The sequence below is a fragment of the Miniopterus schreibersii genome, assembly GCF_964146895.1.
Source record: "Miniopterus schreibersii genome assembly, chromosome: 18".
In the NCBI taxonomy this organism is placed as follows: Eukaryota; Metazoa; Chordata; class Mammalia; order Chiroptera; family Miniopteridae; genus Miniopterus; species Miniopterus schreibersii.
This window is the reverse complement of record NC_138121.1, coordinates 17480461-17504089: the sequence shown is the minus strand read 5'-3', so window position 1 is coordinate 17504089 and position 23629 is coordinate 17480461. Positions and strand designations below refer to the sequence as shown.

Here is a 23629-nt window from a genome sequence, read left to right as displayed (position 1 = left end):
AACTGACAGTAATGTTTGCCAGATGGATAGGGAAGAGTGCTTTGAGGGAGCCTCAAATGCTTTATAGAATGATCACGTGAACCTTCACAGCGCTCTCTGAGGAGTGTGGCTGGAAAAATATTTTGTAGAGGAGAGGACTCATCACAGAGGGAGGGGCTCCCTACCTGATCTGTGGATATTGATCTCTGGGCCCAGGACTTGAATGTCTTTTCTCTCCTCAAACCCTTATTCTGTGTCTTCTGTGCTGCTGTCTCCTGCATCTTTGTTGAGACCTTAACTTCCTCATGCCTCTTCTCCATCAGCATCTCCAATTCTGCTGCATCTGCCCACAGAACTGCTTTCTTGTATTCAAAAGTTCTGCTGTCTGCTTTTTCAGTAGGTCTTCCCTTGGTGACAGCTGTGTCCAGAAAAAAATTATGGTGAAAACAAAATCTTGGTCAGAGCATCTAGCAATATTTTGCGCCTCCTGAGTTGACCTCAGTCCACACTCAAAGCACCGTACAGATTCCCAAGAAACACTAACACTGCACCTCATACAGGTGACTGGTGTAGCAGGTATGAACTCAGGTGTGCCAAGAAAAAGTTACGATTTTTCTATTAATCTTTATTGAGCCCCATTTCCACCAAATGGCAGAAAATAGAATATTAGTTATTTCTCAGAAAGCACCATCATTTTTAGGTTAAAAATGAATCAGTTCATGATCCCCTTCACCTCTTTAAGGTTTTCCAGAGTGTAAGTTCTGGGATCCTAGGTTGGATACTGGCATTAGGGGTGACTTCCGATCCATGGTCATGGGCACCTCTCTCAGTTGAAGTGTGCTAAGATGTCTGTGTCCTGGTCAAAAGGCCACAAATACTGCACCTTCCTCATACTGTGGGCTTTGGGTCTGCAGGCCTTCTTTGGTCCTCCAAGGATGATCCTAATGCAGAGAGATGGACACACACACCTGTGAAACTGGTCTCAGGCCCTCTCTTCTTAGACCTTCCCTACCATCATTCTGTGTTTTGCCTAAAAAGGTGTTGAGAAGAAGGGGATAGAATCCTAAGATCTTGCTCATTTTTTTTGCTCCCCACTCCTGGCATTGATCAAAAGTCCCTCTGCCTCTAAATTGCTAAACCTATCTGAGGTTCTTTTGTGTTCCCTACTTTCACCCACGTCTTCGATCTCAGGATCTAATTCTCTTGCTTATGCTCAAATTATCCTCTGCTGCTTCTTTCTAAACTCAGAGAGTCTTTGTTTAGTTTTGGGGAGAAGAAGCAAAAAGGGCACAAGTGAGCAAGTTCAATGAAACGCAGGTTGAGCGTGCAGGATGGGAAACACATGTTAGTACTTCATGCACCATCGGCCTACACTAGATTACACAAAGGCCATACTCACAGATTGCTGACGCTGGCTCTCACCAAGGACCTGGCTATGCCTGGGTATACAGATGGACGACTGCTGGTCTTAGAGCAACACTGTCTATTCCTTTCCCTTCACGACCTGGATGGAAGAATATCAAGCATCTATTTTTCTCATCTAAAACATTTTTCTAGGTTTTCATGGAAAGAGACGCTATTCAAAGTCAAAGCTACCCTTGGGGGTTAATCAAAATTAACAAACAGGTTTACCTACACTCAGTCCTAACTCTTTCCTTTACTTTTACTGAGTTTTAGCTTTTTCTCCATTGTTCTGCCTCCTTCCAATGAAAAAGTATGATGAATTCTAGGTTTCTTAATTATTGAAATGATGAAAAGATGTTCAATGTCTCCCCTGTTAAAAAAATGTGAGCACCGTGAATGAACAGGGATGCTTCTTCCTCAGTAAATTATTTCTGCCCAGACTGCATAGACGGAGCCATAGTGTACAGAGGCCTGGCATGAAAAGAGTCTATTTCTTTGAATCCAAACCCAGTTGTACAAGAGAAAAATCCCTGATCATATAGGGCCTGTCTATGGGGGCAGATGGTAGGAGGAGATGATGCTGGAGATAGTGTTTCCAGGGTCTTGGGATTCTGCACCATAATTTAGTGAACAGGAACCAGATACCAAGATCACTGACTGTGTAATATAGTCCAACCCTAGGACTGAGGCTCTTCTGGAGAGGAAGCAGGGCGAGATGGGTCTTTGCAGGAGCTTTGCAATGGCAGAAAAATGGGGGTCCAGGAGGAACAAGAGAAGGAGTCCCAGGATTTATCAGACTCACTGTCACAGGTGAAAATCTCTCTCCATGGCTATCTCCTTTGGTACCTTTTACAGAGGCTTTCAGTTGCCTATTTCAATATCCATACTTTTAACTTTCCTTAGAAAGAGAATCCTAATTTTATTGGGGTGTATATGCACTAATTGAAAAGACTACCGATCCCAGCCTTTCTTGTACCTAGGTAGGATTACTTTGTAAGTTTCGGCCAATGAGATGCAAGAGGAAATATTGTGGGAACTTCTAGGAAATCTTCTTAAAGAGAAGCAGCGCACAGTTCTTTGTTCCTTCCTCCTTCCTGATTATTTGGAATGCTGCTGTAATGGCTGGTGCTCCAGCAACGATTTGGAACACGAGGAGATGCTCAAAGAGACAGAAAGAGCCTACCTAGGTCCCTGATGGTATGGAACCACCATGCCAGTCCTAGACAGAGTAATTTATGTCACAAGTCACTGTTATTTTGGATTTTTTTCTGTTTCATGCAGCCATATCTCATGCAAATGAACAAAGTACCCTTATTTATGTTCCTCTCAGACAGACCTCCCTACAACTCACACCTCATTTCTAGACCTCCACCAGCTGCTTCTATACATTTTGGAACTCCCGTTTCATTGTGGACCAACTCTTTGACCCCACAGACATTTTTCTCAAATGCTCCTTCCCTTCCTCGACTTGAATTGGTTTTCTCTTGTCACATCAGCTCTTTCACTTTCTCTCTCTTCACTTGATGCAGGAGGAGCAAGTGTGGGGAAGAGAGTGACATTCTCAGTCTTTCTACTGCCACCACTGGCTTTCCCGTCATTCAGTAAAATTTCCTCTTCTGAAGTACGCACTCCATCTAACCATTATGATCAACTGACATGGTGAAAACTCTCCCTCCTGACTGCTCACTCTCTTCCTTTCTTCCTCCCCCCTCCCTTTCTTCCTTCTTTCCTTCCTTCCCTCTCTTTCTTTCCTTTCTAATGAGATATCTGTTTTCTGCCTGCTCAAAAATCACATACCTTCAAGATCCAACTCAATGGCCAGTTTCCCCATTGTTAGTATCTTACATAAAGTCAATGTCCTATTACTGATGATACTGCCCTTGGCCACTTGGTTATGCCGGTGCCCACTGAGTTTATTCTCTATACAGTTACTATTTTTCCCATTCTATTAACAAAAAATTTCATAGACTATGCTCCTTGAGTTGCCCTTGGCTGCCTTCTTCCTTGTACTATGCAAGAAGACTCTTGTTTTGATAAAGGATCTTCCAAATTCCTGTCCCTTTTCTGTCAGCCTCCTCCACCTTCTCCCAGGTTCCAAAGGGTTCAGTGAATGAGCCAAGGCATTTTGGAGGTGATATGACCAACTGGCATTTGCCTCGGTGCCTGCTCTCCAGCAGGAGAAGGGTTAAATACTTTGGGAAAACTTCAGCACTGAACTGCCAAGTCTCTTAGGTTCAGCTCAGCAATCAAACCGCATAACCTAATAGAGCCCCTGGTGCTACGGGAAACACAAGACACTGATTTATATTTTAATATCAGTAATTTCCACAAGAGCAACATTTCTGAGTGTCATTTTACAATTTCTGTCAAATGCCAGCTCAGTTTTTCTTAATTCTGTTTACTGTGCCTGAATTTGCAACCTCACCCGCAATGCAGATTCTTGGCTCCCAGGGGAGAAGCACGTTTTCATCTTTGCTGGAATGGGAGGGATGGGCTGGGGCAGAAATGGGCCTAGAAAATAACTGGAAATGTAAACAAAGTACTGGTTATTAAGAATGGTTATGAAGCACTTTTGGTTAAAAAAGGCAGGGGCAGTACAAATAAACGTTGTAAAAAATGACAAACAAAAGGGGTGGTTAGGATGCAAATGGAACCTTTCCTTCCGGAATGGAGAGCTGCGTGTACCCTGCAGAGAACCAGTATGGGGACTGTCTGGCCACGTTTACTGTAAGATCGCTGCCACGGCCATTAGCACTGCAGCAGGTTGTAAAGTGCTCTGGCATCCTTAAGGATCAAAGGTGCGCGTCTGCATGAATGCCAGATGTTGCCATTAGGAAGTGGGAGCCTGGTTCTCTCCTGTATTCTTTGAACATCTAATAAAAGTAAGAACAAAGCTGGTGCTGTTGGCACCAAACCACATCTACTCAGTGTGCTTAGGGGTGGGAGTGCCTCCTGAGGCCGCTGGCTGCAGATGCGTGCCCTCGCACGGCCAGTGTTGTCCACTAGTTCCCTGAGGGCCTGCAGCTCTAGTTTCTGCATTGGTCCTCTCGATAGTCATAAGCCACTTCCTGTAATAGCTCCACGCAATGCTCTTCTTTAAGGCCTGAAATTTAGCTCTGGCTAGAGGATCTCTCCTGTGGTTGGTACAGAAAGCCAGCCAAGAGTCAGAAGCAGGGCCCGTACAGCCCCTTAATGCTTCTTGCATGATCACTCAGGGCCTCTCTCAAATGGGAGCGTCGTTAGTCTCCATAATCCTTCCCTCCACAGCCGCAGCCCTGGTGGGTTAGAGCGAGCCCAAAAGCCATGTGCTCCGCTTCCGACTGGCGTGAAGGCCTCATGCTTTTCACCAGCATCCTTCAGTTTCACATACTCGAAATCCAACATCGTGTCTCATTGCCAAACCTCTGGCAGAAGCCGTGTTGAGTTTCTCAGTGGAGCTATCGACCACATTGACTGAAGCCGCGGTAACGTGTTTCTCCCCATCCAAAAGGGTAAAAATAACAGGAACAAGTTGTCGGAAATGAAATTTCAATTCATCCACGCCCTTTCTACACTTCTGCTGTGACTCCCAAGCAGGGATCAATAGTGTTTAGACAGCCAAGGAGATTTTTTTCCCCCCTTAAAGCACCAGATCAATAGTAAAAAAAAAAAAAAAGTCCTCCAGCCCTCTGTATGTGTTGTAGTAAATGTGAACAAATCAGAGGCCTTCGGCTAAACGGATTGACTGAAGGCAGCGGCAGTCTGGCGCTTTGTAACTAAGAGTGCATCACCCGCACAAGTGGCAACGAAGGAGGAAAGCCCAGGCCGGGGTGAACCCCGTGCTCCCACAGTTTTGGTAACAAGAAGACATCAAAGGGAATTTCTGTCCCCAAAATGAAGGAAAGAAATGAAAAGATTCCCGAGCATTGTGGCATGTGGGTGTGACTTTTTAAAAAGTTAGAAATAGTAGGACCATTCATGAAAGTGCGTTTTATTGGAAGACAGCTTGGGCCTTGGGGTATGCCACACTTCCTGTCCATTTTGGTTTTTGCTTTCTAATTTCTTAAAAATTAAAGTTCTGAGCTATCTATGACCTTTTCTCACTGCTGCCTCAGTTTTCTTCTCACAGTGCTGTCCAGCTCCCAAACATCTCCAGCTAGAAAGATTCTGAGCACTGCTTTCCCAGGGGGCCTGTCAGCCCAGCACGGTCATTTCTCCGACCACTTGGTTTCTACTTGCCATCGCTGCTGTTCTCCGAGATCTGGCCTATCTCCTCCCCTTCATCCCATTATTCATGGGACAGAGAAACTGGGTTGAAGCTCAATTCTGATTCTCCTCAAATGGCTTATCCATGAGCAACCTGCTCCTTCCATTATGAAAATTTCTGTATTTCATTACATTCTTTTTTATTTCCGCAACAAATAATACAGTATGCAGATATTCGCATGAATATTCTAGTCATTGGACTGACATCCAAATTTGGTCTTTCTGTTTCAAGACACAGGTAACCAAATGGATTGCAGCCCTAAGGATGGTGTGAGAAGCTGAGACTTCTGCGGTGGATATCGTCACAACAAATCCTTCATTGCACTTGGAAAAACCAACCCAAGGACTCAAAAGACCGTCACATAGTTGGTGCTACTTTGTGGGATTAAAACGTTATCCAGGTTGCAAAACTCAGAGGTGAACTGCTATAAACAGAAGGTGAACACTGGCCTTCATCATAAAAGAGGTTATTTTTATCAATGATTATCATGCTAAGTTCTGTAACAGAGATTCTATTTGAAATAAAGCATTGGCTAAATCTAGTATAGACGCATCTAAAAATAATAGCATGTCATCTGTTAGTGTAGGTAATATAGGTTTTGTAGTTTAGTTAAATGTTTATAGTCATAGATAAAAGAAATGATTCTTACCAATTGTGCTATAAATAGAAGCTTCTCTTGGAGTCACTTCCCGCCTCCTGTGAGCCAATACTTTACACCAGATCTGTTTTCCTTATGGTCACTGGCATATATCTCGAAGTTATCCTGGGAGAAGAAAGATACATACGCCTCGATCGCTTCAAATAGTCAAGAGGTTAGTGATAGTAGAAAAAGTCCCTCTCAGTGGGTATTTCCAAAGATGAAAGAAGAGAGACACTATTTATATTAATTGATTCAGTAGTTAAAAAGTGCTGAGAACCCAGCATGCATTAGGTGAAGTAGAAATAAACATGACAAGTACAACTAAGAGAATACTGGTGCCATAAAATAGCCCTTCCCTCCTGTAGGGGGCCTTACACAGCATGCTGCCTTGTAACTGCAGCCTCTCCCTCTCAACGATTATTAGCATTTTAAAAGTTTAAACATTTTAATATGTAATGTAGTCAAGTGGTTCCAAAATGTGAAAAGGAGCTGGGCCCTAGCTGGTTTGGCTCAGGGGTTATAGCCTGGGTTTGAGGACCGAAGGGTCCCAGGTTTGATTCTGGCCAAGGGCACGTACCCTGGTTGCAGGCTCGATCCCTGGCCCTGGTCAGTGCTTGAGCAGGAGGCAACCAACTCAATGTGTCTCTCTCACAATGATGTTTCTTTCTTTCTCTCCCCCTATCTCCCTTCCTCTCTCTCTCTCTGAAAAGCAATGGAAAAAATATCCTCAGGTTAGGATTAAAAAAAAAAAAAAAAAAAAGGAGTTGGGCTGAAATTCTGGTTGCCTCTCATTTTTACTTTCTACCCCTCTCTCCTCTGCTCTGTGCCCCATGAGATGGACCTGTGGGTGCTGCATCAACCAGCAATCTTGGCCTCAAGTCTCCGGTTGGCTTGGCTGATGGGGAGAACCACTAGGAGATCAGAGGGAGGAAGAGCTGTGTCATATATGCATGTGTACCCTCAGATGTGGCTCTGATAGATCCCCAAGGGTGACTAGGGCTCTGGTCACACTTCTGTCTTGGGCCCTTTCACACAGCTGCTCTGTTGCTCATTTCGGGTAGGTCTGCTCCCTTCCTTGACCACTGAGGTCTGGAGATGGTCAAGGTGCATTCTTACTCTACCTGGGCACTGCAGGTACCTTGTAGCTTCCTTATACCCTGCCCACACCTTTATGAGACAATCCATGAATTCCTCAGCCTGAGCACGCCCTCTACTTCCTGCCGAGACCCTTATTAATATGGTAAATGGAAAGTGCCATTAACAGCTGTCCTTGTTTCCTAGGGCTGGAATAACAAAGTACCACAAACAGGGCAGCTTAAACTACAGAAAGTTATTGTCTCACTGATCTGGAGGGTAGAAGCCTGAAATCAAGGTGCTGGCAGGGTTGGCTCCTTCTGAGGGCTGCGAAGGAGAATCTGTTCCGTGCCTCTCACCTAGCGTCTGGTGGTTTGCCCCCACGTCTCCCACCTCTGCCTTTGGTTCACATGGTGTTCTACCTGTGTGCATGTCTGTCTCCAAATTTCCCTTTATAAGGACAGTAGTCATCTTGGGGTGGGGGGCCCACCCTACTCCAGCATGACCACATCTTAACTAACGACATTGCCAAATAAGGTCACATTCTCAGGTACTGGAGGTTAGGACTTCAACATACTATTAATTCTGGAGGACACAAATCAACTCATATCAGCAGTTAAATGTGCTCAAGTATATTCTACTGTACAAAACAAAACAAAACAAAACAACTCTCCTGATATCCATCTATTGTCTACTTTCTCCCCCTTCTTCAAGAATGATTGTTTGCATTTGCTGTCTCTCTATATTTCACCCACCCCCCTCCTCCCACCCTCCCTCACCACCCCCATCCTGGCAGCAGCGACTCTGATTGGTCAAGGTCAAACTTCTGTTGTCAGATCCAAGGGGCTCTTTTTGGTTCTTATTGCATTTGACAACCATGACACCGGTGGTTACTTCCTACTAGAAACACTTTCTGTCTTTGGTTTCTGATGCCCTCTGTAAGATTTCCTCCTGCTCCTCAATTTCCTCAGCAAGTACCTCTCCTACAGACCATTCTTAGAATGGCCCCCAAGATTCTCTCTTGTCTTGCCCTCTCCTTCCTTACCCTACATCCTTCCTGCTCTATTCCATCCACTCCTCATTTCAGTTACCATCCCTATGAAGACACAAAATTTCCAGCATAGATCTCCACGTGGAGCCCCAGATCTATATAAGTAACCGCCTTCCAGACAGCTCTTCTTTATTTTTAGATATATCTTTATTGATTTCAGAGAGAGGAAAGGAGAGGGGGAGAGAGAAACATCAATGATGAGAGAGTCATTAATCAGCCGCTTCCTGCACATCCCACATTGGGGACTGAGCCCACAACCCGGGCATGTGCCCTGACCGGGCATCGAACCCCAATCACCTGGATCCTAGGTGGATGCTCAACCGCTGAGCCACGCTCGGCCGGGCCAGACAGCTCTTCTTGATTGCCCCACAGATCTCTGCAGTTCAATAAGACTAAACTCATCTCCAAAAAGAAACTCACTATCCTCTACGCTAAACCTGCTACTCCTCCCACGATTTTATTTTTTTCAGTCACTGGATGAGTGTACGGATTAGATCTGGTTACAGTGGACTCTAAGAACTGTCCATATTCAACCAGTTGGCTTAAGATAGTCTGAGATATTATTCAAGCAGTCAGGACACGGACTGGAAACCTTTTTGATCTAAATAATTTCTGTGGCAGTGAGATACATCCTGTACCCTGTAGGATTATTTGCCCAACATTTCCTTTGTAACCCTAAAGGGTTGTGGAAGTGAGATGAAGTTAGGGCTAATTCTAGAAAGGGGCGCTGGCAGGTAGACTACCTATATCAAACCCATTTATATTTCAAAGTCTTTTTCCTATAGCTGTTCTCCAGTGATCAAGTTGTGGAAGGAAGGGAGAGTGAGGTGGTTACATATGGGTGTTGCTATTGTTATGTCGGAAAATACGTTTTGATGAACAGTCATTTCCTTCCACTGCCAGAGGGTGCTGATAATCAGCAAATTACCTTTTACTCCCTCTGGTGTGGATGTGAAATTGGCTGTTAATAGAGTTGCTAATGCTACTGGGTTAGCATGTGATTGTTCTATTTTAAGCCAATTTAAGTTATATTTGGGGAGTAGCCAATCAGACATCTCTCTACGAATATGGGCCCAACTGCAGCATTTTAATATCGAGAAACCGGCCTCACCCACAGATGTGGCTGTGAGCAGAGTGCTCAACATGCCTTCGTTAGCAGGAAATGTTTTAATGCAATGTCTTTTTTCCTTTGTAGGTACAAGAATGGTCTCATTAGGCAAATGCTAAATGTTTTCATCGTAGGATAGGGCCCATTTCAAACCCCAATAATATAGAATGCTATCAGCCAATGATGTACTTGGCTTAATCTAACAATGGGTTAAAATTGGTCATTTCATTACTACTTGTTATGCAGTGAAAGCTTATGAGAAAATGAAATGTTCAGAAATTAGCTGAAAGGAGCAAAAGAGGTGAGAGATTTTACCGAGTTATATGCTCGATTGGGCTAATTAAAGGTACAGATGCATTAGGAGGTTATGGGAACATCCATGATTTCTAAAGATGCTTGTCCAGGAGGGGGATTTAATCATTTCTGGAACTGTGAGTCCCCCAAGGGAAGGGAACACAGCTTTGCTCTTACATTTTTCCTAGCCCATCCCCCTAGAGCACCTATTGCCACCTGGCACCTGGTGGCTAAATTGAATGCATTGCTTGGGAAAGTTTCTTGATTAAATGGGATATTTTTCGAACAAAGCACCGTTGATTTGTGATTTTCATGTTTTACTGGCTTTTCATGTTTTAAATGTAAAGCTCATTAACTACACACAGAGAAGGAAACAGGTATGAGGAATGGAAAATAAAACTCAACTGATGTGATACAGAAAGGTACAGTGTGTGCCATTCTGGTTTGGATTAATTGGGCTTGGCACTATTACGGCTCCTGTCACCTGATCAGTTTACTGAGCTGAAGAAATTTCGGGAATGGAAAGTGCTGGTGCCTAACAATACCCTAAACTCCCCCCTCCCCCCACCAAAATGCCTCCCAAGGAAATTTAGGCTCATGCTCTCAGTTATATCATTAGGACTGGGAGCCTGTGGAAGACCCATTCCTTATGATCATCCACTCATTCAACAGACGTTTGCTGACGGTTGCCTTGTGACAGGCTAGGACACAGAAGCTACTGGGACAGACAGGGTCCCTGACCAAGGGAGCACGGTGTATTCTGGGGACTCACTTATCTAAAACACATAATACATGGTGGTAAGTGGGCTGTTAAAATGATTAGAAGCTTGAGCATTTGGAAAATACTTTTACAGTTGACTTTTCCCCCCCTTAAACACACCTGACAATGTTTCAGGCACCACTCTAAGGAATTTACAAATATTAACCCATTAATTCTCATAACAACCTTTGAAGGCAAATACTATTATTATCTTCATTCTACAATAGAGGAAATTAAGGCACAGAGAGGTTAACAACTCTGCCCAAGCTTGTCCATGTAGAGTTGAGATTTGAACCTGCACCGCCTGGTTCCAGAGCTCATGCCCTCAGCCACTACCTGCTCCCTTCCCTTTACGCCAGTCCCTGGAAGATGAGTGGGGTTTGGGAAGATGGAGAGAAGGGGAGTGGGTGAGATGAGGGTGTCAGGGACAGCACTGCAAGCAAAGGGACACCCTTGTCCGAGGTCACTGATTTGTGACTATCTATGGTACACAAGGAGGTCCCCCAGTGGTCAGAATAACTGGATAAGAGGGAATGTGGTTTGGGGTGTGAGTGCTGATTCTGGAGGGATGGGCAGAGAAAGGGGAGTTGGCAAAGAGGTCTGAGAAGGAGCCCACAAAAGGAAAACCAGCAGAGGGACCTCTCCAAAGGGAGAGAAATAACAGCGTGGTCCACAGAGTCAGCTGCTACAGGAGTTCAAGAAAGATGAGGAAACCAGGCCAGGCGTTATTTTGGAGATCAGGAGGCCACTGCTGACCTTAGTGCGCACAGGGTGGGCAGAACAGGGCACTGAATTATGCTGCAGTTGATGAGCTTCTGGGAGGGGAGAGTGGTGTGAATGTTTTTCTAGAAGTTTTATAGTAAAGGGAAGAGGGGGGAGAGACAGGAGAGGGAAGAGAAGGGAGAGGGAGGGAATGGAAGATAAAGAGCTTGGCCAAGGATCCAGAGAAGCAGGGAAAAGCCGAGCGGGAGGAGTGAGAGCGTGGGGTGGAGGAAGCATCAGAGATGAGTCAGTTTGAGGCACCAAATTTCTCTGCAACCTCAACTTGAAGCCCTCTCTGAAAAACAATGCAATTATTATTATTCTTTTTTCAGGCACTGAAACATAGCACAAAAAGGTTCAGAGGCAGTTTTACTACAGGTTTATAAGACATCCTAGGCCAGGAGGACTTGGAGAGAAGACTCGGAGTCCCTAGCAGAGTACCAGGCAGGGAACAGGTTCTCAGAACGTGTTTGTTGAATGAATACATGGGTCTTATTCACATTTTTTATTGTGAATATTATAAGAAAGAATATGGCACTGATTTTAAAACACTCGGAAACACAGTTATAAAAACACTAGTGTTTTATGGACTGCAAGTCATTTTATGAAATGTTGCAAATGCTTATACCCATCTTCCCCGAGGCCTTGAAGTAACAGGACCATTATAGGATTTCTCATTGGGTCATCAAAAAAGTTTCTGCTCCCGCATTCCTGCTACTTTACAGACAGACTCTGTATTTTATTAAAGGTGGGAAAAATAAATTGTTTCTGAAGCATGAGATATAGTTAAAGGTGTTAAGAAAATGTAAAACAATTTTACCAGTGTCTTGACTACTAATTTGGATAAATGTTTATTCTCAGAATGTTCCGGCATTATCTTTCTTCTTCCAGAAAGGTCAGGCGCATGCCACTAAAAATACATTTAGTACATCGAGAATATTTTTTAAGTGATTTATTGGGGTAATGCATAGACTATTTATTTAAATATATCTCTTATTTCCAGTAATGCCACAACCTCATTAGAAGTGACTTGGCTCATTGCTTAAGCAAAATGATTTCGCTATTTAGGACCTCTCTTTTTGAAATAGGCTATTTCCCCTAACCATTTACCAGAATTGGGGATCTATTTTAGAAAAAGTACACATGAATGGGTGAGGTCAGAGCCCCAAGCCTTAGGGGATTCCTACTGAAGTTGTGTCTGTTGTACATTCTGGTTCATTTTTCTCCCTGATTCTCCAGAGCAGAGGGAATTTTCCACTTGAGGTATGAAGGCACAGCCACTTCTCTGGGGGACTGTGGAATCCTCTGGAGAGGCTCTGTCCTGTATTTTCTGTGGCCGGGTTTTAGCAGCGAAGAGCTGCTTATGTTCTTGGGAGATATTTGAGAACTATTTGACGCCGTAGCTGATGAAATCCGCTAACTAGTGAGTGTGCAATACTTAATCACCTCTCTGTGGCTGACACATTCAGATGCTTATAACATGCATGTAAGTTACGAAGCAGAATGACAAGGTAAATGTGGGTGATACCTCCGGGCATCACATCCCCAATCTGGCATCTAAGAATTCCCTTTGTTTTATTCCTTGGACCCTGCCTCCCCGCCAAAAGGTAACTTTGGTCCTGATTTTTGTGTTTATTATCTGATGAAAAAATGCTTTTATCCTATATGCATGTACCCCCTAAGCAATATGTTAAGTGTCTTTGCTTTTGAGCTTTATAAAAATTGTATCACACTGTACTTAATCTTCTGCAACCTGCTATTTTCATTCAGCCTTGTCTCCAAGATGCAGCGGTTCAAGTGGTTGCGTTTGGCTGTGGTTATCCATTTCCCGGCTGCACGACAGTCCACTGTGGGTATGGCACAGTGTACCCGTCCCTTGTCCTGTACGGCTGGGTTGTTGGCGGTTCCTTAGCTGCGATGGACAGCGCTGCTGTGTGTGTTCCTGAGCATGCTCATGCTGCAGCGCAAGCGTTTCTGCAATGTGTGTGCCTGGTTCACAGGCTTGCAGGCATTTCACTTTATAAGACTGTTGGTCTCCATAGAGGTGCTTGAATTTCTTACCCAACTTAATGAAAAATATGTCAGTGCTGCTATGGCTCAAAAAGAAAGGCAGGCAGATAGGCAGGGAGGCAGGAAGGGAGGAAGGAGAGAAGAGAGATAGAGGGAGAAACGAGAAATCCCCCCCAAAAAGTTTAAGGCCAGCATAAAAAATACATAAATTTCCTCAGGTGTTTTGTTTCATCTTATGATCCAAATTCAACTGTTATAGGATGTTTGTTATTGAATTGAAAGATTAAAAAATTTATTAAATCCAGTTGGTGTGCATATGAGGAAACTGGCATTTTCATTTATTGTTTGTGGAGTGTTAATTGCCTTCTTTCTTGAAAGTAATTTAGCAATATAGAACAAAAGTCCTAAAAAAACCTACAATTGACTTGGCAATTCCCCTTATAGGATTATGTCCTAAGGGAAGGAAACAATAAGTATACAAAGATGTTTGTTTAAGGGTGTTAACTGCAGTGTTCCTGGTAGCAATAAGAAAGAGAAATAATCTAAATGTCCAAAACTTATTGGTTAAATAACTATGCAGCACTTTAAAATGATGGAAGGGTACAAATGTTACAGTGAGTAGAAAAAACCCAGTTATTTTATATGTATATGGAACATCCGATATATAAGACCACCCAACTTTTATTTTTATGAAAATAATTTCTATATTTATTTTCACGGGAAAAATTATGGATGCAAATACATAAGAATTTTGTAAGCGGTGGCAGGATTTTAGGTGATTATTATTGCTTATTTGTACTTTTGTTTTTTTCCTATAAGAATAAAGTATTTTTTATTTTGATTAAAATAAAGAATAACTTGTTGCAGTTTATTTATGAAAAAGAAAGCTCGGAGCCCGGCCGGCGTGGCTCAGTGGTTGAGCGCTGACCTATGAACCAGGAGGTCACCGTTTCAATCCAGGGCAGGGCACACGCCCGGGTTTCGGGCTCAGTCCCCAGGAGGGTGGTGCAGGGGGCGCCGATTGATGACTTTCTCTCATCCTTGGTGTTTCTAGCTCTCTCTCCCTTTCCCTTCCTCTCTCTGAAATCAATAAAAACATATTTCTTTTAAAAAATAAGAAAGCTTGGAGATTTTTGATACTGCCTTTACTCCATTATCCATCTGTGAATTATCCTTAGAAATTTTAACATCATAGGTTGGCACATACTATGAAGACTTTCTCTCCCTTACTCTCTGGGGGGTGTAAACTGATTTTATATCAGCCTTAAAAAAAATACAAACAAAAATACAATTCTCTAACCCCAAAATGCGTTCCATTGACCACAATGTCAAACGTGTGCATTACCCCTCGTCAGCCCAGCGCCAGTCCATCAGCCTGGCTCGCACCTACCATCACCAGCTACTCCCCTCCTCACTATGCTTCCCTCCAGGTGGTTTAATATTTCTAATCGCATTTATTATGGCAACATCCCCATGAGGCGGGGAGAGTAGATAGTGGCAGGTATAGTGATTACAGAGGCCACTTTTTAATTTTATTTGGTAAAAGACTGGTCAAATATTTTCATTTTATAGTCCCTGGTCTCTTGGAGCCTTTGAAAATAATGGCCAGTAGTTCAGCAAGTTCATTAACTAATTCCCTCTAGGTTGGGGAATGTACATTGTCTGGACCTGCTGATTTACATATTGTACCATGTTTTCAAGTATTCCCTTACCTGGTTTATTTCAACATCTATATTTAAAGGTCTTCATTATTTCCTAATTATCTGTGCTCCCTTCCTTTATTTTTCTTGTTAAAGACCAATTTAAAAGAGCAGCTCGGTATCTCTGCCACTCAGAGTCATCATTAATTTCACTCGCCTTCTCATTTATTAGTCCAGCCACTGTACTGCACACGCTTCCTCCTCCCCGGCCTGTTTCCACGGCTCTAACCTCTTTGGTGGTATTAACTCATTCTGCAGTCTCTGCTGCTCTTATCTTTCCTTGACAAGCCTAAGAAAGAGTTTGTGCATTATTTTTTTTTCTCTCTTTCTCACCGTTTCTGGATTTCCACAGTGGGCTTTTTTCCCCACCCTTAGATCTTTTCAAGGCTCTTTGTTAAGCGGCTCCTTGCATTTTTTTAAATTCAAGGCATCCTGGGCCTTTGTGGCTTAACTGTGATTTGAAAACTTTGCACCCTTTCCTATAGTGCTACCTGGGTTTCTTAATTCACCCAAATTGGATTTATGAATATCTTTGACCTTGAGCAAGTTCCTTAATGTTTTTAAATACAGAGATTAGGTCATATCACCAGGGTAGTGGCACCTCATGGTCAACAGCGTTCAAAGACCATTTACAGGAGGGAGAGAACCGGCACAGATATGAGGTGATTGTTCATGCTTGGGAAGGATACAGACATTATGAGATCCAAGTCCATCCTCAACAAAGAAGCTAAAGTGCCGCGGGTGTTCAAGGTTGTTGACACGAAATTTGGTTTTCTGGGCAGAGAACACACCACAAATGGCAGGCAGTTTGCTGTTTAGAAAGGCGAGGTTAATAAAGGCTGCTCAGGGGTCCCTCTTTCTAGTTTACATTAGTTAATAGAATGAGAGCGAGCGCTAGATTTTACACATCAATTTAGACACATGAGTCCACCGTGCCCCTTCACACTCTGTTTTTGATAGTGTCTATGTTGTGGACATGGGGATCTGCTGGCAGACATGTGAAGGGAAAGTTTCCCTTCAAGTCTGCAGCAGGAGACTCCATGGAGTCGTGCTGTTCAGGTCTCCCTGCAAGAGAGATTCTGCCCAAGGAGTGCAGTTAGCTGGCAGCCTGTAACTGCGAGTGTCTCCAAGGTAGCTCTCGGTCAATGGCCAGGCACAGGTGGTGGTAGCAGAGATCACATTTTCTGGATCTCTGCGCCAGATTGCCCTGTTGGCCTGCCTAAGCTCTGCTCCAGATACACTGCACTCTGGGGCTCTTCCCAGTTCATCTTCCTTCCCCCTCGCCTTTTCACAGCTGTCAGGCCTGCGTGGCAGGCAGGAGGCTCTCCCTGCCTACTCCCGCTGTATCTTTCACAGGTGTTAACTCCACTCACTCTCTTGCACTTCTAACTCCATCTCAGCATCTGCTCTTGGAGGACCTGAGCTAATACAAGGATCCAGCCTTCTTTCAACCTTGCTAACGTCTCCTGCGTTCCCCCACCCACCCTGCCTGGCAATGAGTTCAGCCGTACTCTTTTATATTACTTGATGGAAAACCCATATGCTACATAGTCACAGAAGGCATTAAAATGGAATTGGGGGTCATCTCTAGTCTGGGATTATATACACTACTCCTCTCACTCATTAATATGGATAATTGATCCCATTGCAGTTTGACCAGATTGGAGAGTTCCCAGGAAAAGAGCTTGTACTTAACCCACAGGATCACTAGGTGACGCTGCTGCCCCACACAACAGAGACAGCCCGAGCGAGGTTGGACAGAGCCATTCTGGGCTGGGGGTCCTGCTGGTTCCTTGCTGAATTGGGCCTGCAGGTCTGTAATCCACTCCAGAATCTGAAAAAGGAATTTCCAGATCCATGAGTCCAGGCTCTAGAAGAGCATGTTAAATCAATCCATTTCTCTCTTCCTTTCTCTCTCTCAAAGTGTGTGTGTGTGTGGGTGTGTTTCTCTGGAACCCTTTAATTGATTCAAGAACTAACCATGGCTGTTCCCATTTCTCCAGGTTCCCACCAGTTCACCTTATATGACTGCAATCAACGGAACAACCGAAAGCTCAGCAATCCCCACCCCTGGCACCAGATATGGGAGAACAGTTGATTTGAGTGGTATCAACGCCGTCTTTATCTCAAGTCCCTCAAAGGAGTTTGGGTGTCCAGGCACCACTCACTTGTGTTAGGAGTGTAGGGAGACACAGAGTTTACGGTGCAGGGGCTTCTCTTATTCCTGGTGTCTTCTCTGATGAGTACAGACACAGCTCCCTGGCCAGGTTTCTGACTTTTGCACTGCCATCCTTCACCGTTGCCTCCCCTACCTTCTCACATGCGCAGTCAGCAATCTGTAAACATAGCACCTGTCTTGTAAATCCTCACAGACAAAGCTGCTGAGTGGCACTAAAAATTTAACCCTGAGATTCACCCATTGTCTCCAAACAGCCCTATCTATTCTATATGCAGAATACTCCTTTCCTGGAGCTGTGGGTTGGAACATTGGTTAATCTGAGTTTTAAGAAGTTATTTTTTTACGCATGGGGTGACTGGTTGCATAGAAAATACATGCATATCTACAAGACTGAGTTTATTCATGCTTCCACTGGGGAATTTCCAGAACCACAACCATAAATCCACTCTTTACATTTCTTTAATATTGCCCAATATTTTTTTGTCAAATTTTATACTGATAATGCTTGGGGAATTCCCTGAAGACTTCTGGCTCAGGGCCTCATATAGAGACAACAGGGAGATGTCAGTGGGCAATTTTTGAAAGATAGCCCTAATATTGCTCATAGGCTCCATAATCCAAGTGCAGTTCTACTCAGATTTGCTCGATTGTAAGAATACAGGTTTCCAGGCTTCTCCCTTGGCGATTCTGACTCAGTAGGTCTTGGGAATATGTATCTTAAATAAGCATCCCAGTGACTCGTATGCTCAGAAAACTTCAGAAAACACTGCCCCACTAAACAAAGTGGGATCTAGCTATGAACCAGGATATAATTCTAATCAGACACAGCAGAAGCCACAATGCAAAAAAAAAAAAAAAAAAAAAAAAAAAGGAGAGAGAAAGAGATTTTAATAGCGAGAGAAAGAACCTGAGAGTCATGGGATGACCTCACCAGGTAATTGGGCACGTAGGGTCACTGCAGCCACCTGGAAGTTTCTGATAGAGACAGCTTTGGGGAATCTTTTATTAACATATTTAATGTGCTTGACTAAGGGGAAAAAGTAGACAAAGCCAGGAGGCCTTGTTAGCAGCCCCTCCCTGTATAGTGTATGGCTGAAAAGCAATGTTTTCTTTCTCGGGAAGGTTTAGTTTTTAACCCTTGACTGCCTTTCTCTGGGGAGAAGCCAGTGGGCATTTACAAGCCTAAACAGTAGTCTTTCAGAAAGGACCGGGGGTTTCTGGGGCTCCATGAGCTGTGCCTAGAAGGGGTACCAGAAAGCCACAGAGACTTCTGCCATGGAGCTTGGTTATGGATTCTAGGAGAGAGCAGCCTGCCATGTACTGTCCAGGTTGCCCTCTTTCTCTACTGAGGTTAGCTTAAGAATCCCTGGAGACCCCAGAATATTGACCCACCCAATGAGAAATCCCCCTCTCCCACCTCCTCATGGCTAAGAGGTGAGTGCAGCTCTTTCCCAGTTGAGGGTTGACTACAAAAAAGCACTGCAGAACCTTAGTGGGAAACTGAAATCGGAACCATGTGCCTCAGAGAGCCAAGTGGCAACTGTGATCTGTAGGGTTTTCAGGCGACTTCTGTCACTTTGCACTTAGACTGATGTTACCCTTGCACACAAACCACAGCAGGCAAGAGTCCCAACTGCCCCCTCCCCAACAAACCTGGCTACTCCATGGGGAATTTTTTTGTTTGGTAGCAACAGCTAAGTAAACATGCAATAAATCTCTTCTCATCTGATATATATGTGCAGATATATGGTGGATATGTAGAGAAATCATCCTGCATTGGGGTGTCTTTTTGTTTTCTATCCCTGAAAGTGTCTGGGGTGGCTTTGTGTGTGTGTGTGTGTGTGCGCGCGCCTTTTTCATAAATAAATATTTTAACTGGAAATTTCCAAGCGTATGACAGGCCTAGAATGTGAACTTGAATGTACTGTAATAGAAATCATCAGTTGCCATGGCAACGTGTTCCAAGAGCAGATTGCACGGAGTCACATGGGCAGAGAGTGCTCAGTAATACTAACACATCAGAGAGCGAGGCCACTTAACCTCAATAGCTTCCAGCTATTGTGCAGAATGCAATTGAATTTATTCCTAATTTCTGCCAGTGCTAAGGAACAAAATTTCCCTGCAGATTTTAATCTTACTCAGGCAGCCCCAGCCAGTGCTCAGACACTGTTCAGCACCAATATTCAGCCCGGTTACTCACCCACTTTACAGCTCTATTTTCTTACTCTTATTTTTTAATAATAGCCTCCCTCTCCCTGCTGGATCCTGCATGTCCCCCTGCCCTGGGAGAACACCCCTCCTCCTTTCCGAATGGCTGCACGGTTTCTCTGACTCCATTCTGCTCACACAAGGTTTCCACTCTCAGCAATAGTCCCCCACGCCCCCACCCCAAATCTGTTCTGAAAGATAATTCCCACCGGCTTTGGGCCGTACCTTGGAATACTACAATTAACAGCCCCATCGTAAGAGAACAAACCCGTGGATCAGTGAATAATAGAATCCAAGTATGTATTTGCAGTCCCTGTCACAGTCATCTCCGGCTCCGCACACACTCCCCCAACCAGGAGAGCAACACAGATTAGCAGGAGGTACAGCGGGCGATCACAGGACGCTCATTTCGCCAGCTTATCCGCTCTTATGAAGGCTGATAAATCGGAGTCTCTCATGTGGACGGTCTCAAGCCAGCAGCGTCATCGATCTCCCCTGCCCCTTTAAAGTGATCTGTCCTATTCACTTCCAAAGATGGTATCAGAGATGCCAAAAGAGCCTTTGTTTTCTGCGCCCTTGCTCTTCCCGGGGTGCGTTGCTGTGTTGCTGCAGGAACTAAGAGGCATGCTTCGGGGGCCCAGCCCTTTGTTTCCAATCCAAGGTCACCTCTCCCTGTTGGTTCAGGTGTTGTCCGCAGTCTGCCTGTGTTGCCAGGCAGGAGGCAGCGTCCTCCCTGGCTGACAGTTTTTGAGTGGCCCTCGCCCTCTGGTGACCTCCCCCTTTATGAATGTCACTTTCAAAAAGATGTGAAACCTGTTCTAATAACTAAATGAAGACAAGGCAGAGTCCAGCCCTCAGAAGGTCCACGTTGAAGGACAAGCAAAAGGAAACTTAAAAATGTAGGGAAATTATTGAAAAGGTCTTTTGAGAAAAAGAAACGTAGTTTCTGCAGTGGCTTCCTTCAGTGGGCAGGCTCTTCTAAAAAGGGGGGAAATGTAGTAGGAAATCTCTTACTCAGCTAGTATGGAGCTGCTATTCTAATGCTACTGTGTTGGAACAAGAAATGTGGAGGGGAGCAGAGGGGAGAGGGGATAGCAGTAAGAAATTCGGATGGGCTGCTGGTGGTCGTTGCTGATTCTACACAGAGAGCTTGGTGGCTGTGGAAATAGTCATGGAGCTTGAGGGAGGGAAGTAGCCAGAGAAGAAAGGAAGAGAAGCACTGCAGTGAATTTTGTATCAGCACTGTGACATTGGGATCAAGAGAGAAAACCACATGCCAAGATGCTGGCAGCACACACGGCTCTGTAGCCACCCTGCTGGAAGGCCTTTGCCAGTCAGCCCCCCTCCACACCCCTCTGTCCACAGGGCAGGGAAACAGGGTGTCCTCAGGCAGAGCCAGCCCTCCAGCCTCTATTAGGGACTTTAAACCAGCCCAAGCTCCCCCTGGCTAGAAGGGGAAGCGCTGTACTTATAACTGACAAATTGTCCCAGCTATTCACAGAACTGAACATGATTTCTAATCAAAGTTGGTTTTGATTTATACTGGAGCATCATTTCCAAACTTACTAGTTTAAAATACAGTCACGTGCTGCTTAGCTACAGGGACATGTTCTGAGGAATGTGTCACTGGGGAATTTTGTCGTTGTGTGAACACCATAGAGAGCACTCCCACAAACCTACGCCGCATGGCCCGCTACTGTAATCGCATGGGCTACACTTTCGTATGACTGGCAGTGCAGTCGGTTTGCTTACACCAGCATCACCGCAAACACGAGTAATGTGTTGCACTACACTCTGTGCATTACAGCAGCTACAGCGACACTGTGATAGAAAATTTTCAGCTCCATTATAATCTTATGGGACCACTGTCATACAGTGGTCCCATAGATATAGACCTTCCTTGACCAAAATGTCATTACACGGTGCATGACTATACTTGCTGACCCTCTTGCTAGAGCCGTTCAGGTAATTAGAGCCTTGGAAAGTTGTAGGAGGACTTTTAATCTATATCCAAGCAATGTCCCTTTAGGAAGAGTGGCTCATACAGAGGTATGTGGCTGGGGACCACTGAGCCTCATGGCTTCCCACCAAGGAAAGATGGCGAGAGAATGTCAGAAAAAAAAAAAAAAAAAGCCTGAGCATTTTATCCCAGATGAATGTCATTAAAGGGAAGGGCAATTTGTGCTATTATGCTAATATCTGCAATAGCGATTTTATTATGTTCGTTACTCTACAGTCAAGAAATAATGTTATTATAGTTCTTATAGCCTTTAAAAGTACATTCATAACTATTACCTTATTTGAACTGCATAGTAGCCCTACACTGTAGGTGGGGTACATTTTACAGGTGAGAAAATTAAGAGCTAGAGAAGTTGGGGCTAGGACAAAATGGCACAGAGTAAGGACAAGATCTGGATCTTAGGATGCCTGACAGTGCTCTTCCCACCGCCTGTGGAACGTTGCACAGGCTGAGGGCCTGACTGCCTGCCCTTTCTGAAGGAAATGGCCCAAAGAGATTCCTTCCTACAAATTTGCTATAGTTCTAAGTTCAGAGAGAACTAGCTGGCTCCTGGGTGAACGGGTGGAAGTTGGTGCCTGAGCAAGGGGCAGTCATCTCTGGGTTGAGCATAAAGGGGCCATTTGCCTCTGAACAAGTTTGGTGTGGATTCTGCTCGCTAGAGTTTTCCAGATTAAATGAAGGCAACCGAACCCAATCTAACCTTCTCCTTTGGCAGGTGTGAATCCTAGTGGCGAATGAGAAGGTGGTTCTAGTTCTCCTTGGCAAGAAGCTTGCTCTACAAATCTGCATAAGGAGCAGTGAAACTCAGTGATGGTGGCACTTGAGGTTTTGGTGTAGTCATGTTCTCTCTGCCAAAATGCAAAGTACTGCTGCACCTCCAGCTACCGAGTAACAGAGGAAACAAACATCCTTACCCCTTCCCAGGCCTCCCTCCATCCGTACTCTCTTCCCTACCCTCGGAGGCAAAACCTCAGAGTGATGTGCATATGTGGTGCGTGTAGAAAAGGTTTCTCAACCTCATCTTGGCCCAGTTGACATTTGGGGCTGGATAGTCCTTTGCTGTGGGGGCTGTCCTGTGCATTGTAAGATGTTCAGCTGCATTCCTTACCTGTACCCACGAGAAGTCACGAGCACCTCCCTCCCCAGTCATGACAACGAAATGTCTCCAGACACTGCAGATGTCTCCTGGTAGGCGAAACTGTCCCCAGTTGAGAACAACTGTTCTAGGCCAGGGGGTTGGAAACTTAATTGCCTATAGGAACCAGATAATGATGATGACAACAACCACAAGAGAAGTAGTAGTAGTAATAGTTGACTCTTCTACGGTACTTACTAAGTGCCAGGCACCATTCTAAACACTTTATTAATTTTAACTCATTTAATCCTCAATATTACCCTATGAAGTAGGCACAACCTCATCTTACAGATGAGGAAACTGAGGCACAGAGAGACTAAGAAACTTGTCCGAGGTCACATACTAATAAGTGGCAGAGTCACCATTTGAGCTCAGGCCAAGTGTTCCCAGTCTCTGCTTTTCTCTGTTATGAAGCCTGACCACAGGAGCATGTTCCTTTATTTAAGCCAATTCACTGGCCTCACCTAGGGAGAAAACTCCAACGTACACTTTTTAAGGATTAAGAAGTTTTACACAACAGTGCAAATTACAATAGCTAAGATCTGGAAACAGCCCAAGTGCCCATCAGTAGGTGAGTGGATAAAAAAGCTGTGTTACATTTACACCATGGAATACTATGTAGCTGTAAAAAAGAAGGATCTCTTACCCTTTGGGACAGTATGGATGGAACTGGAGAGTATTATGCTGAGTGAAATAAGCCAGTCAGAGAAAGACAAGTACCACACGATCTCACTCATATGTGGAATCTAATGAACAAAATAAACCGATGAACAAAATAGATCAAGAGATATAGAACCATGGAGCAGTTGGATGAATTTCAGAGGGAAGGCGGGGGTGGGGGAGGAGGGAGAGATTTATCAAAGAACTTAGATGCATATATGCATGACCTATGGACACAGACAATAGCATGGCGAAGGCCTGGGGTGGGTGCTGGGTGGAGGGGATCAATGGGGGGGAAAAGGGGGACAGCTGTAATATTTTCAACAATAAAGATAAATTTTAAAAGAGAAGTCTTACAGTCTATGATACAAATGTTTCTATATGTGACAAGCATTGCTC

General features: G+C 44.4%; 1 protein-coding gene across 1 annotated transcript in view; it reads right to left on the bottom strand.

Moving 5' to 3' along the window:
* PMFBP1 (polyamine modulated factor 1 binding protein 1) overlaps positions 1–23629 on the bottom strand; it is a 208747-nt gene that overhangs the window by 45399 nt on the left and 139719 nt on the right. Inside the window, exons 10-14 of the mRNA XM_081118742.1 lie at positions 6279–6392; positions 3809–3905; positions 1379–1483; positions 713–920; positions 165–397 (exon numbers count right to left, since the gene is read on the bottom strand). Coding sequence (XP_080974868.1) covers positions 165–305 — 141 coding nt within the window. The 5' untranslated portion in view covers positions 306–397; positions 713–920; positions 1379–1483; positions 3809–3905; positions 6279–6392. The remainder of the gene's footprint in view (positions 1–164; positions 398–712; positions 921–1378; positions 1484–3808; positions 3906–6278; positions 6393–23629) is intronic.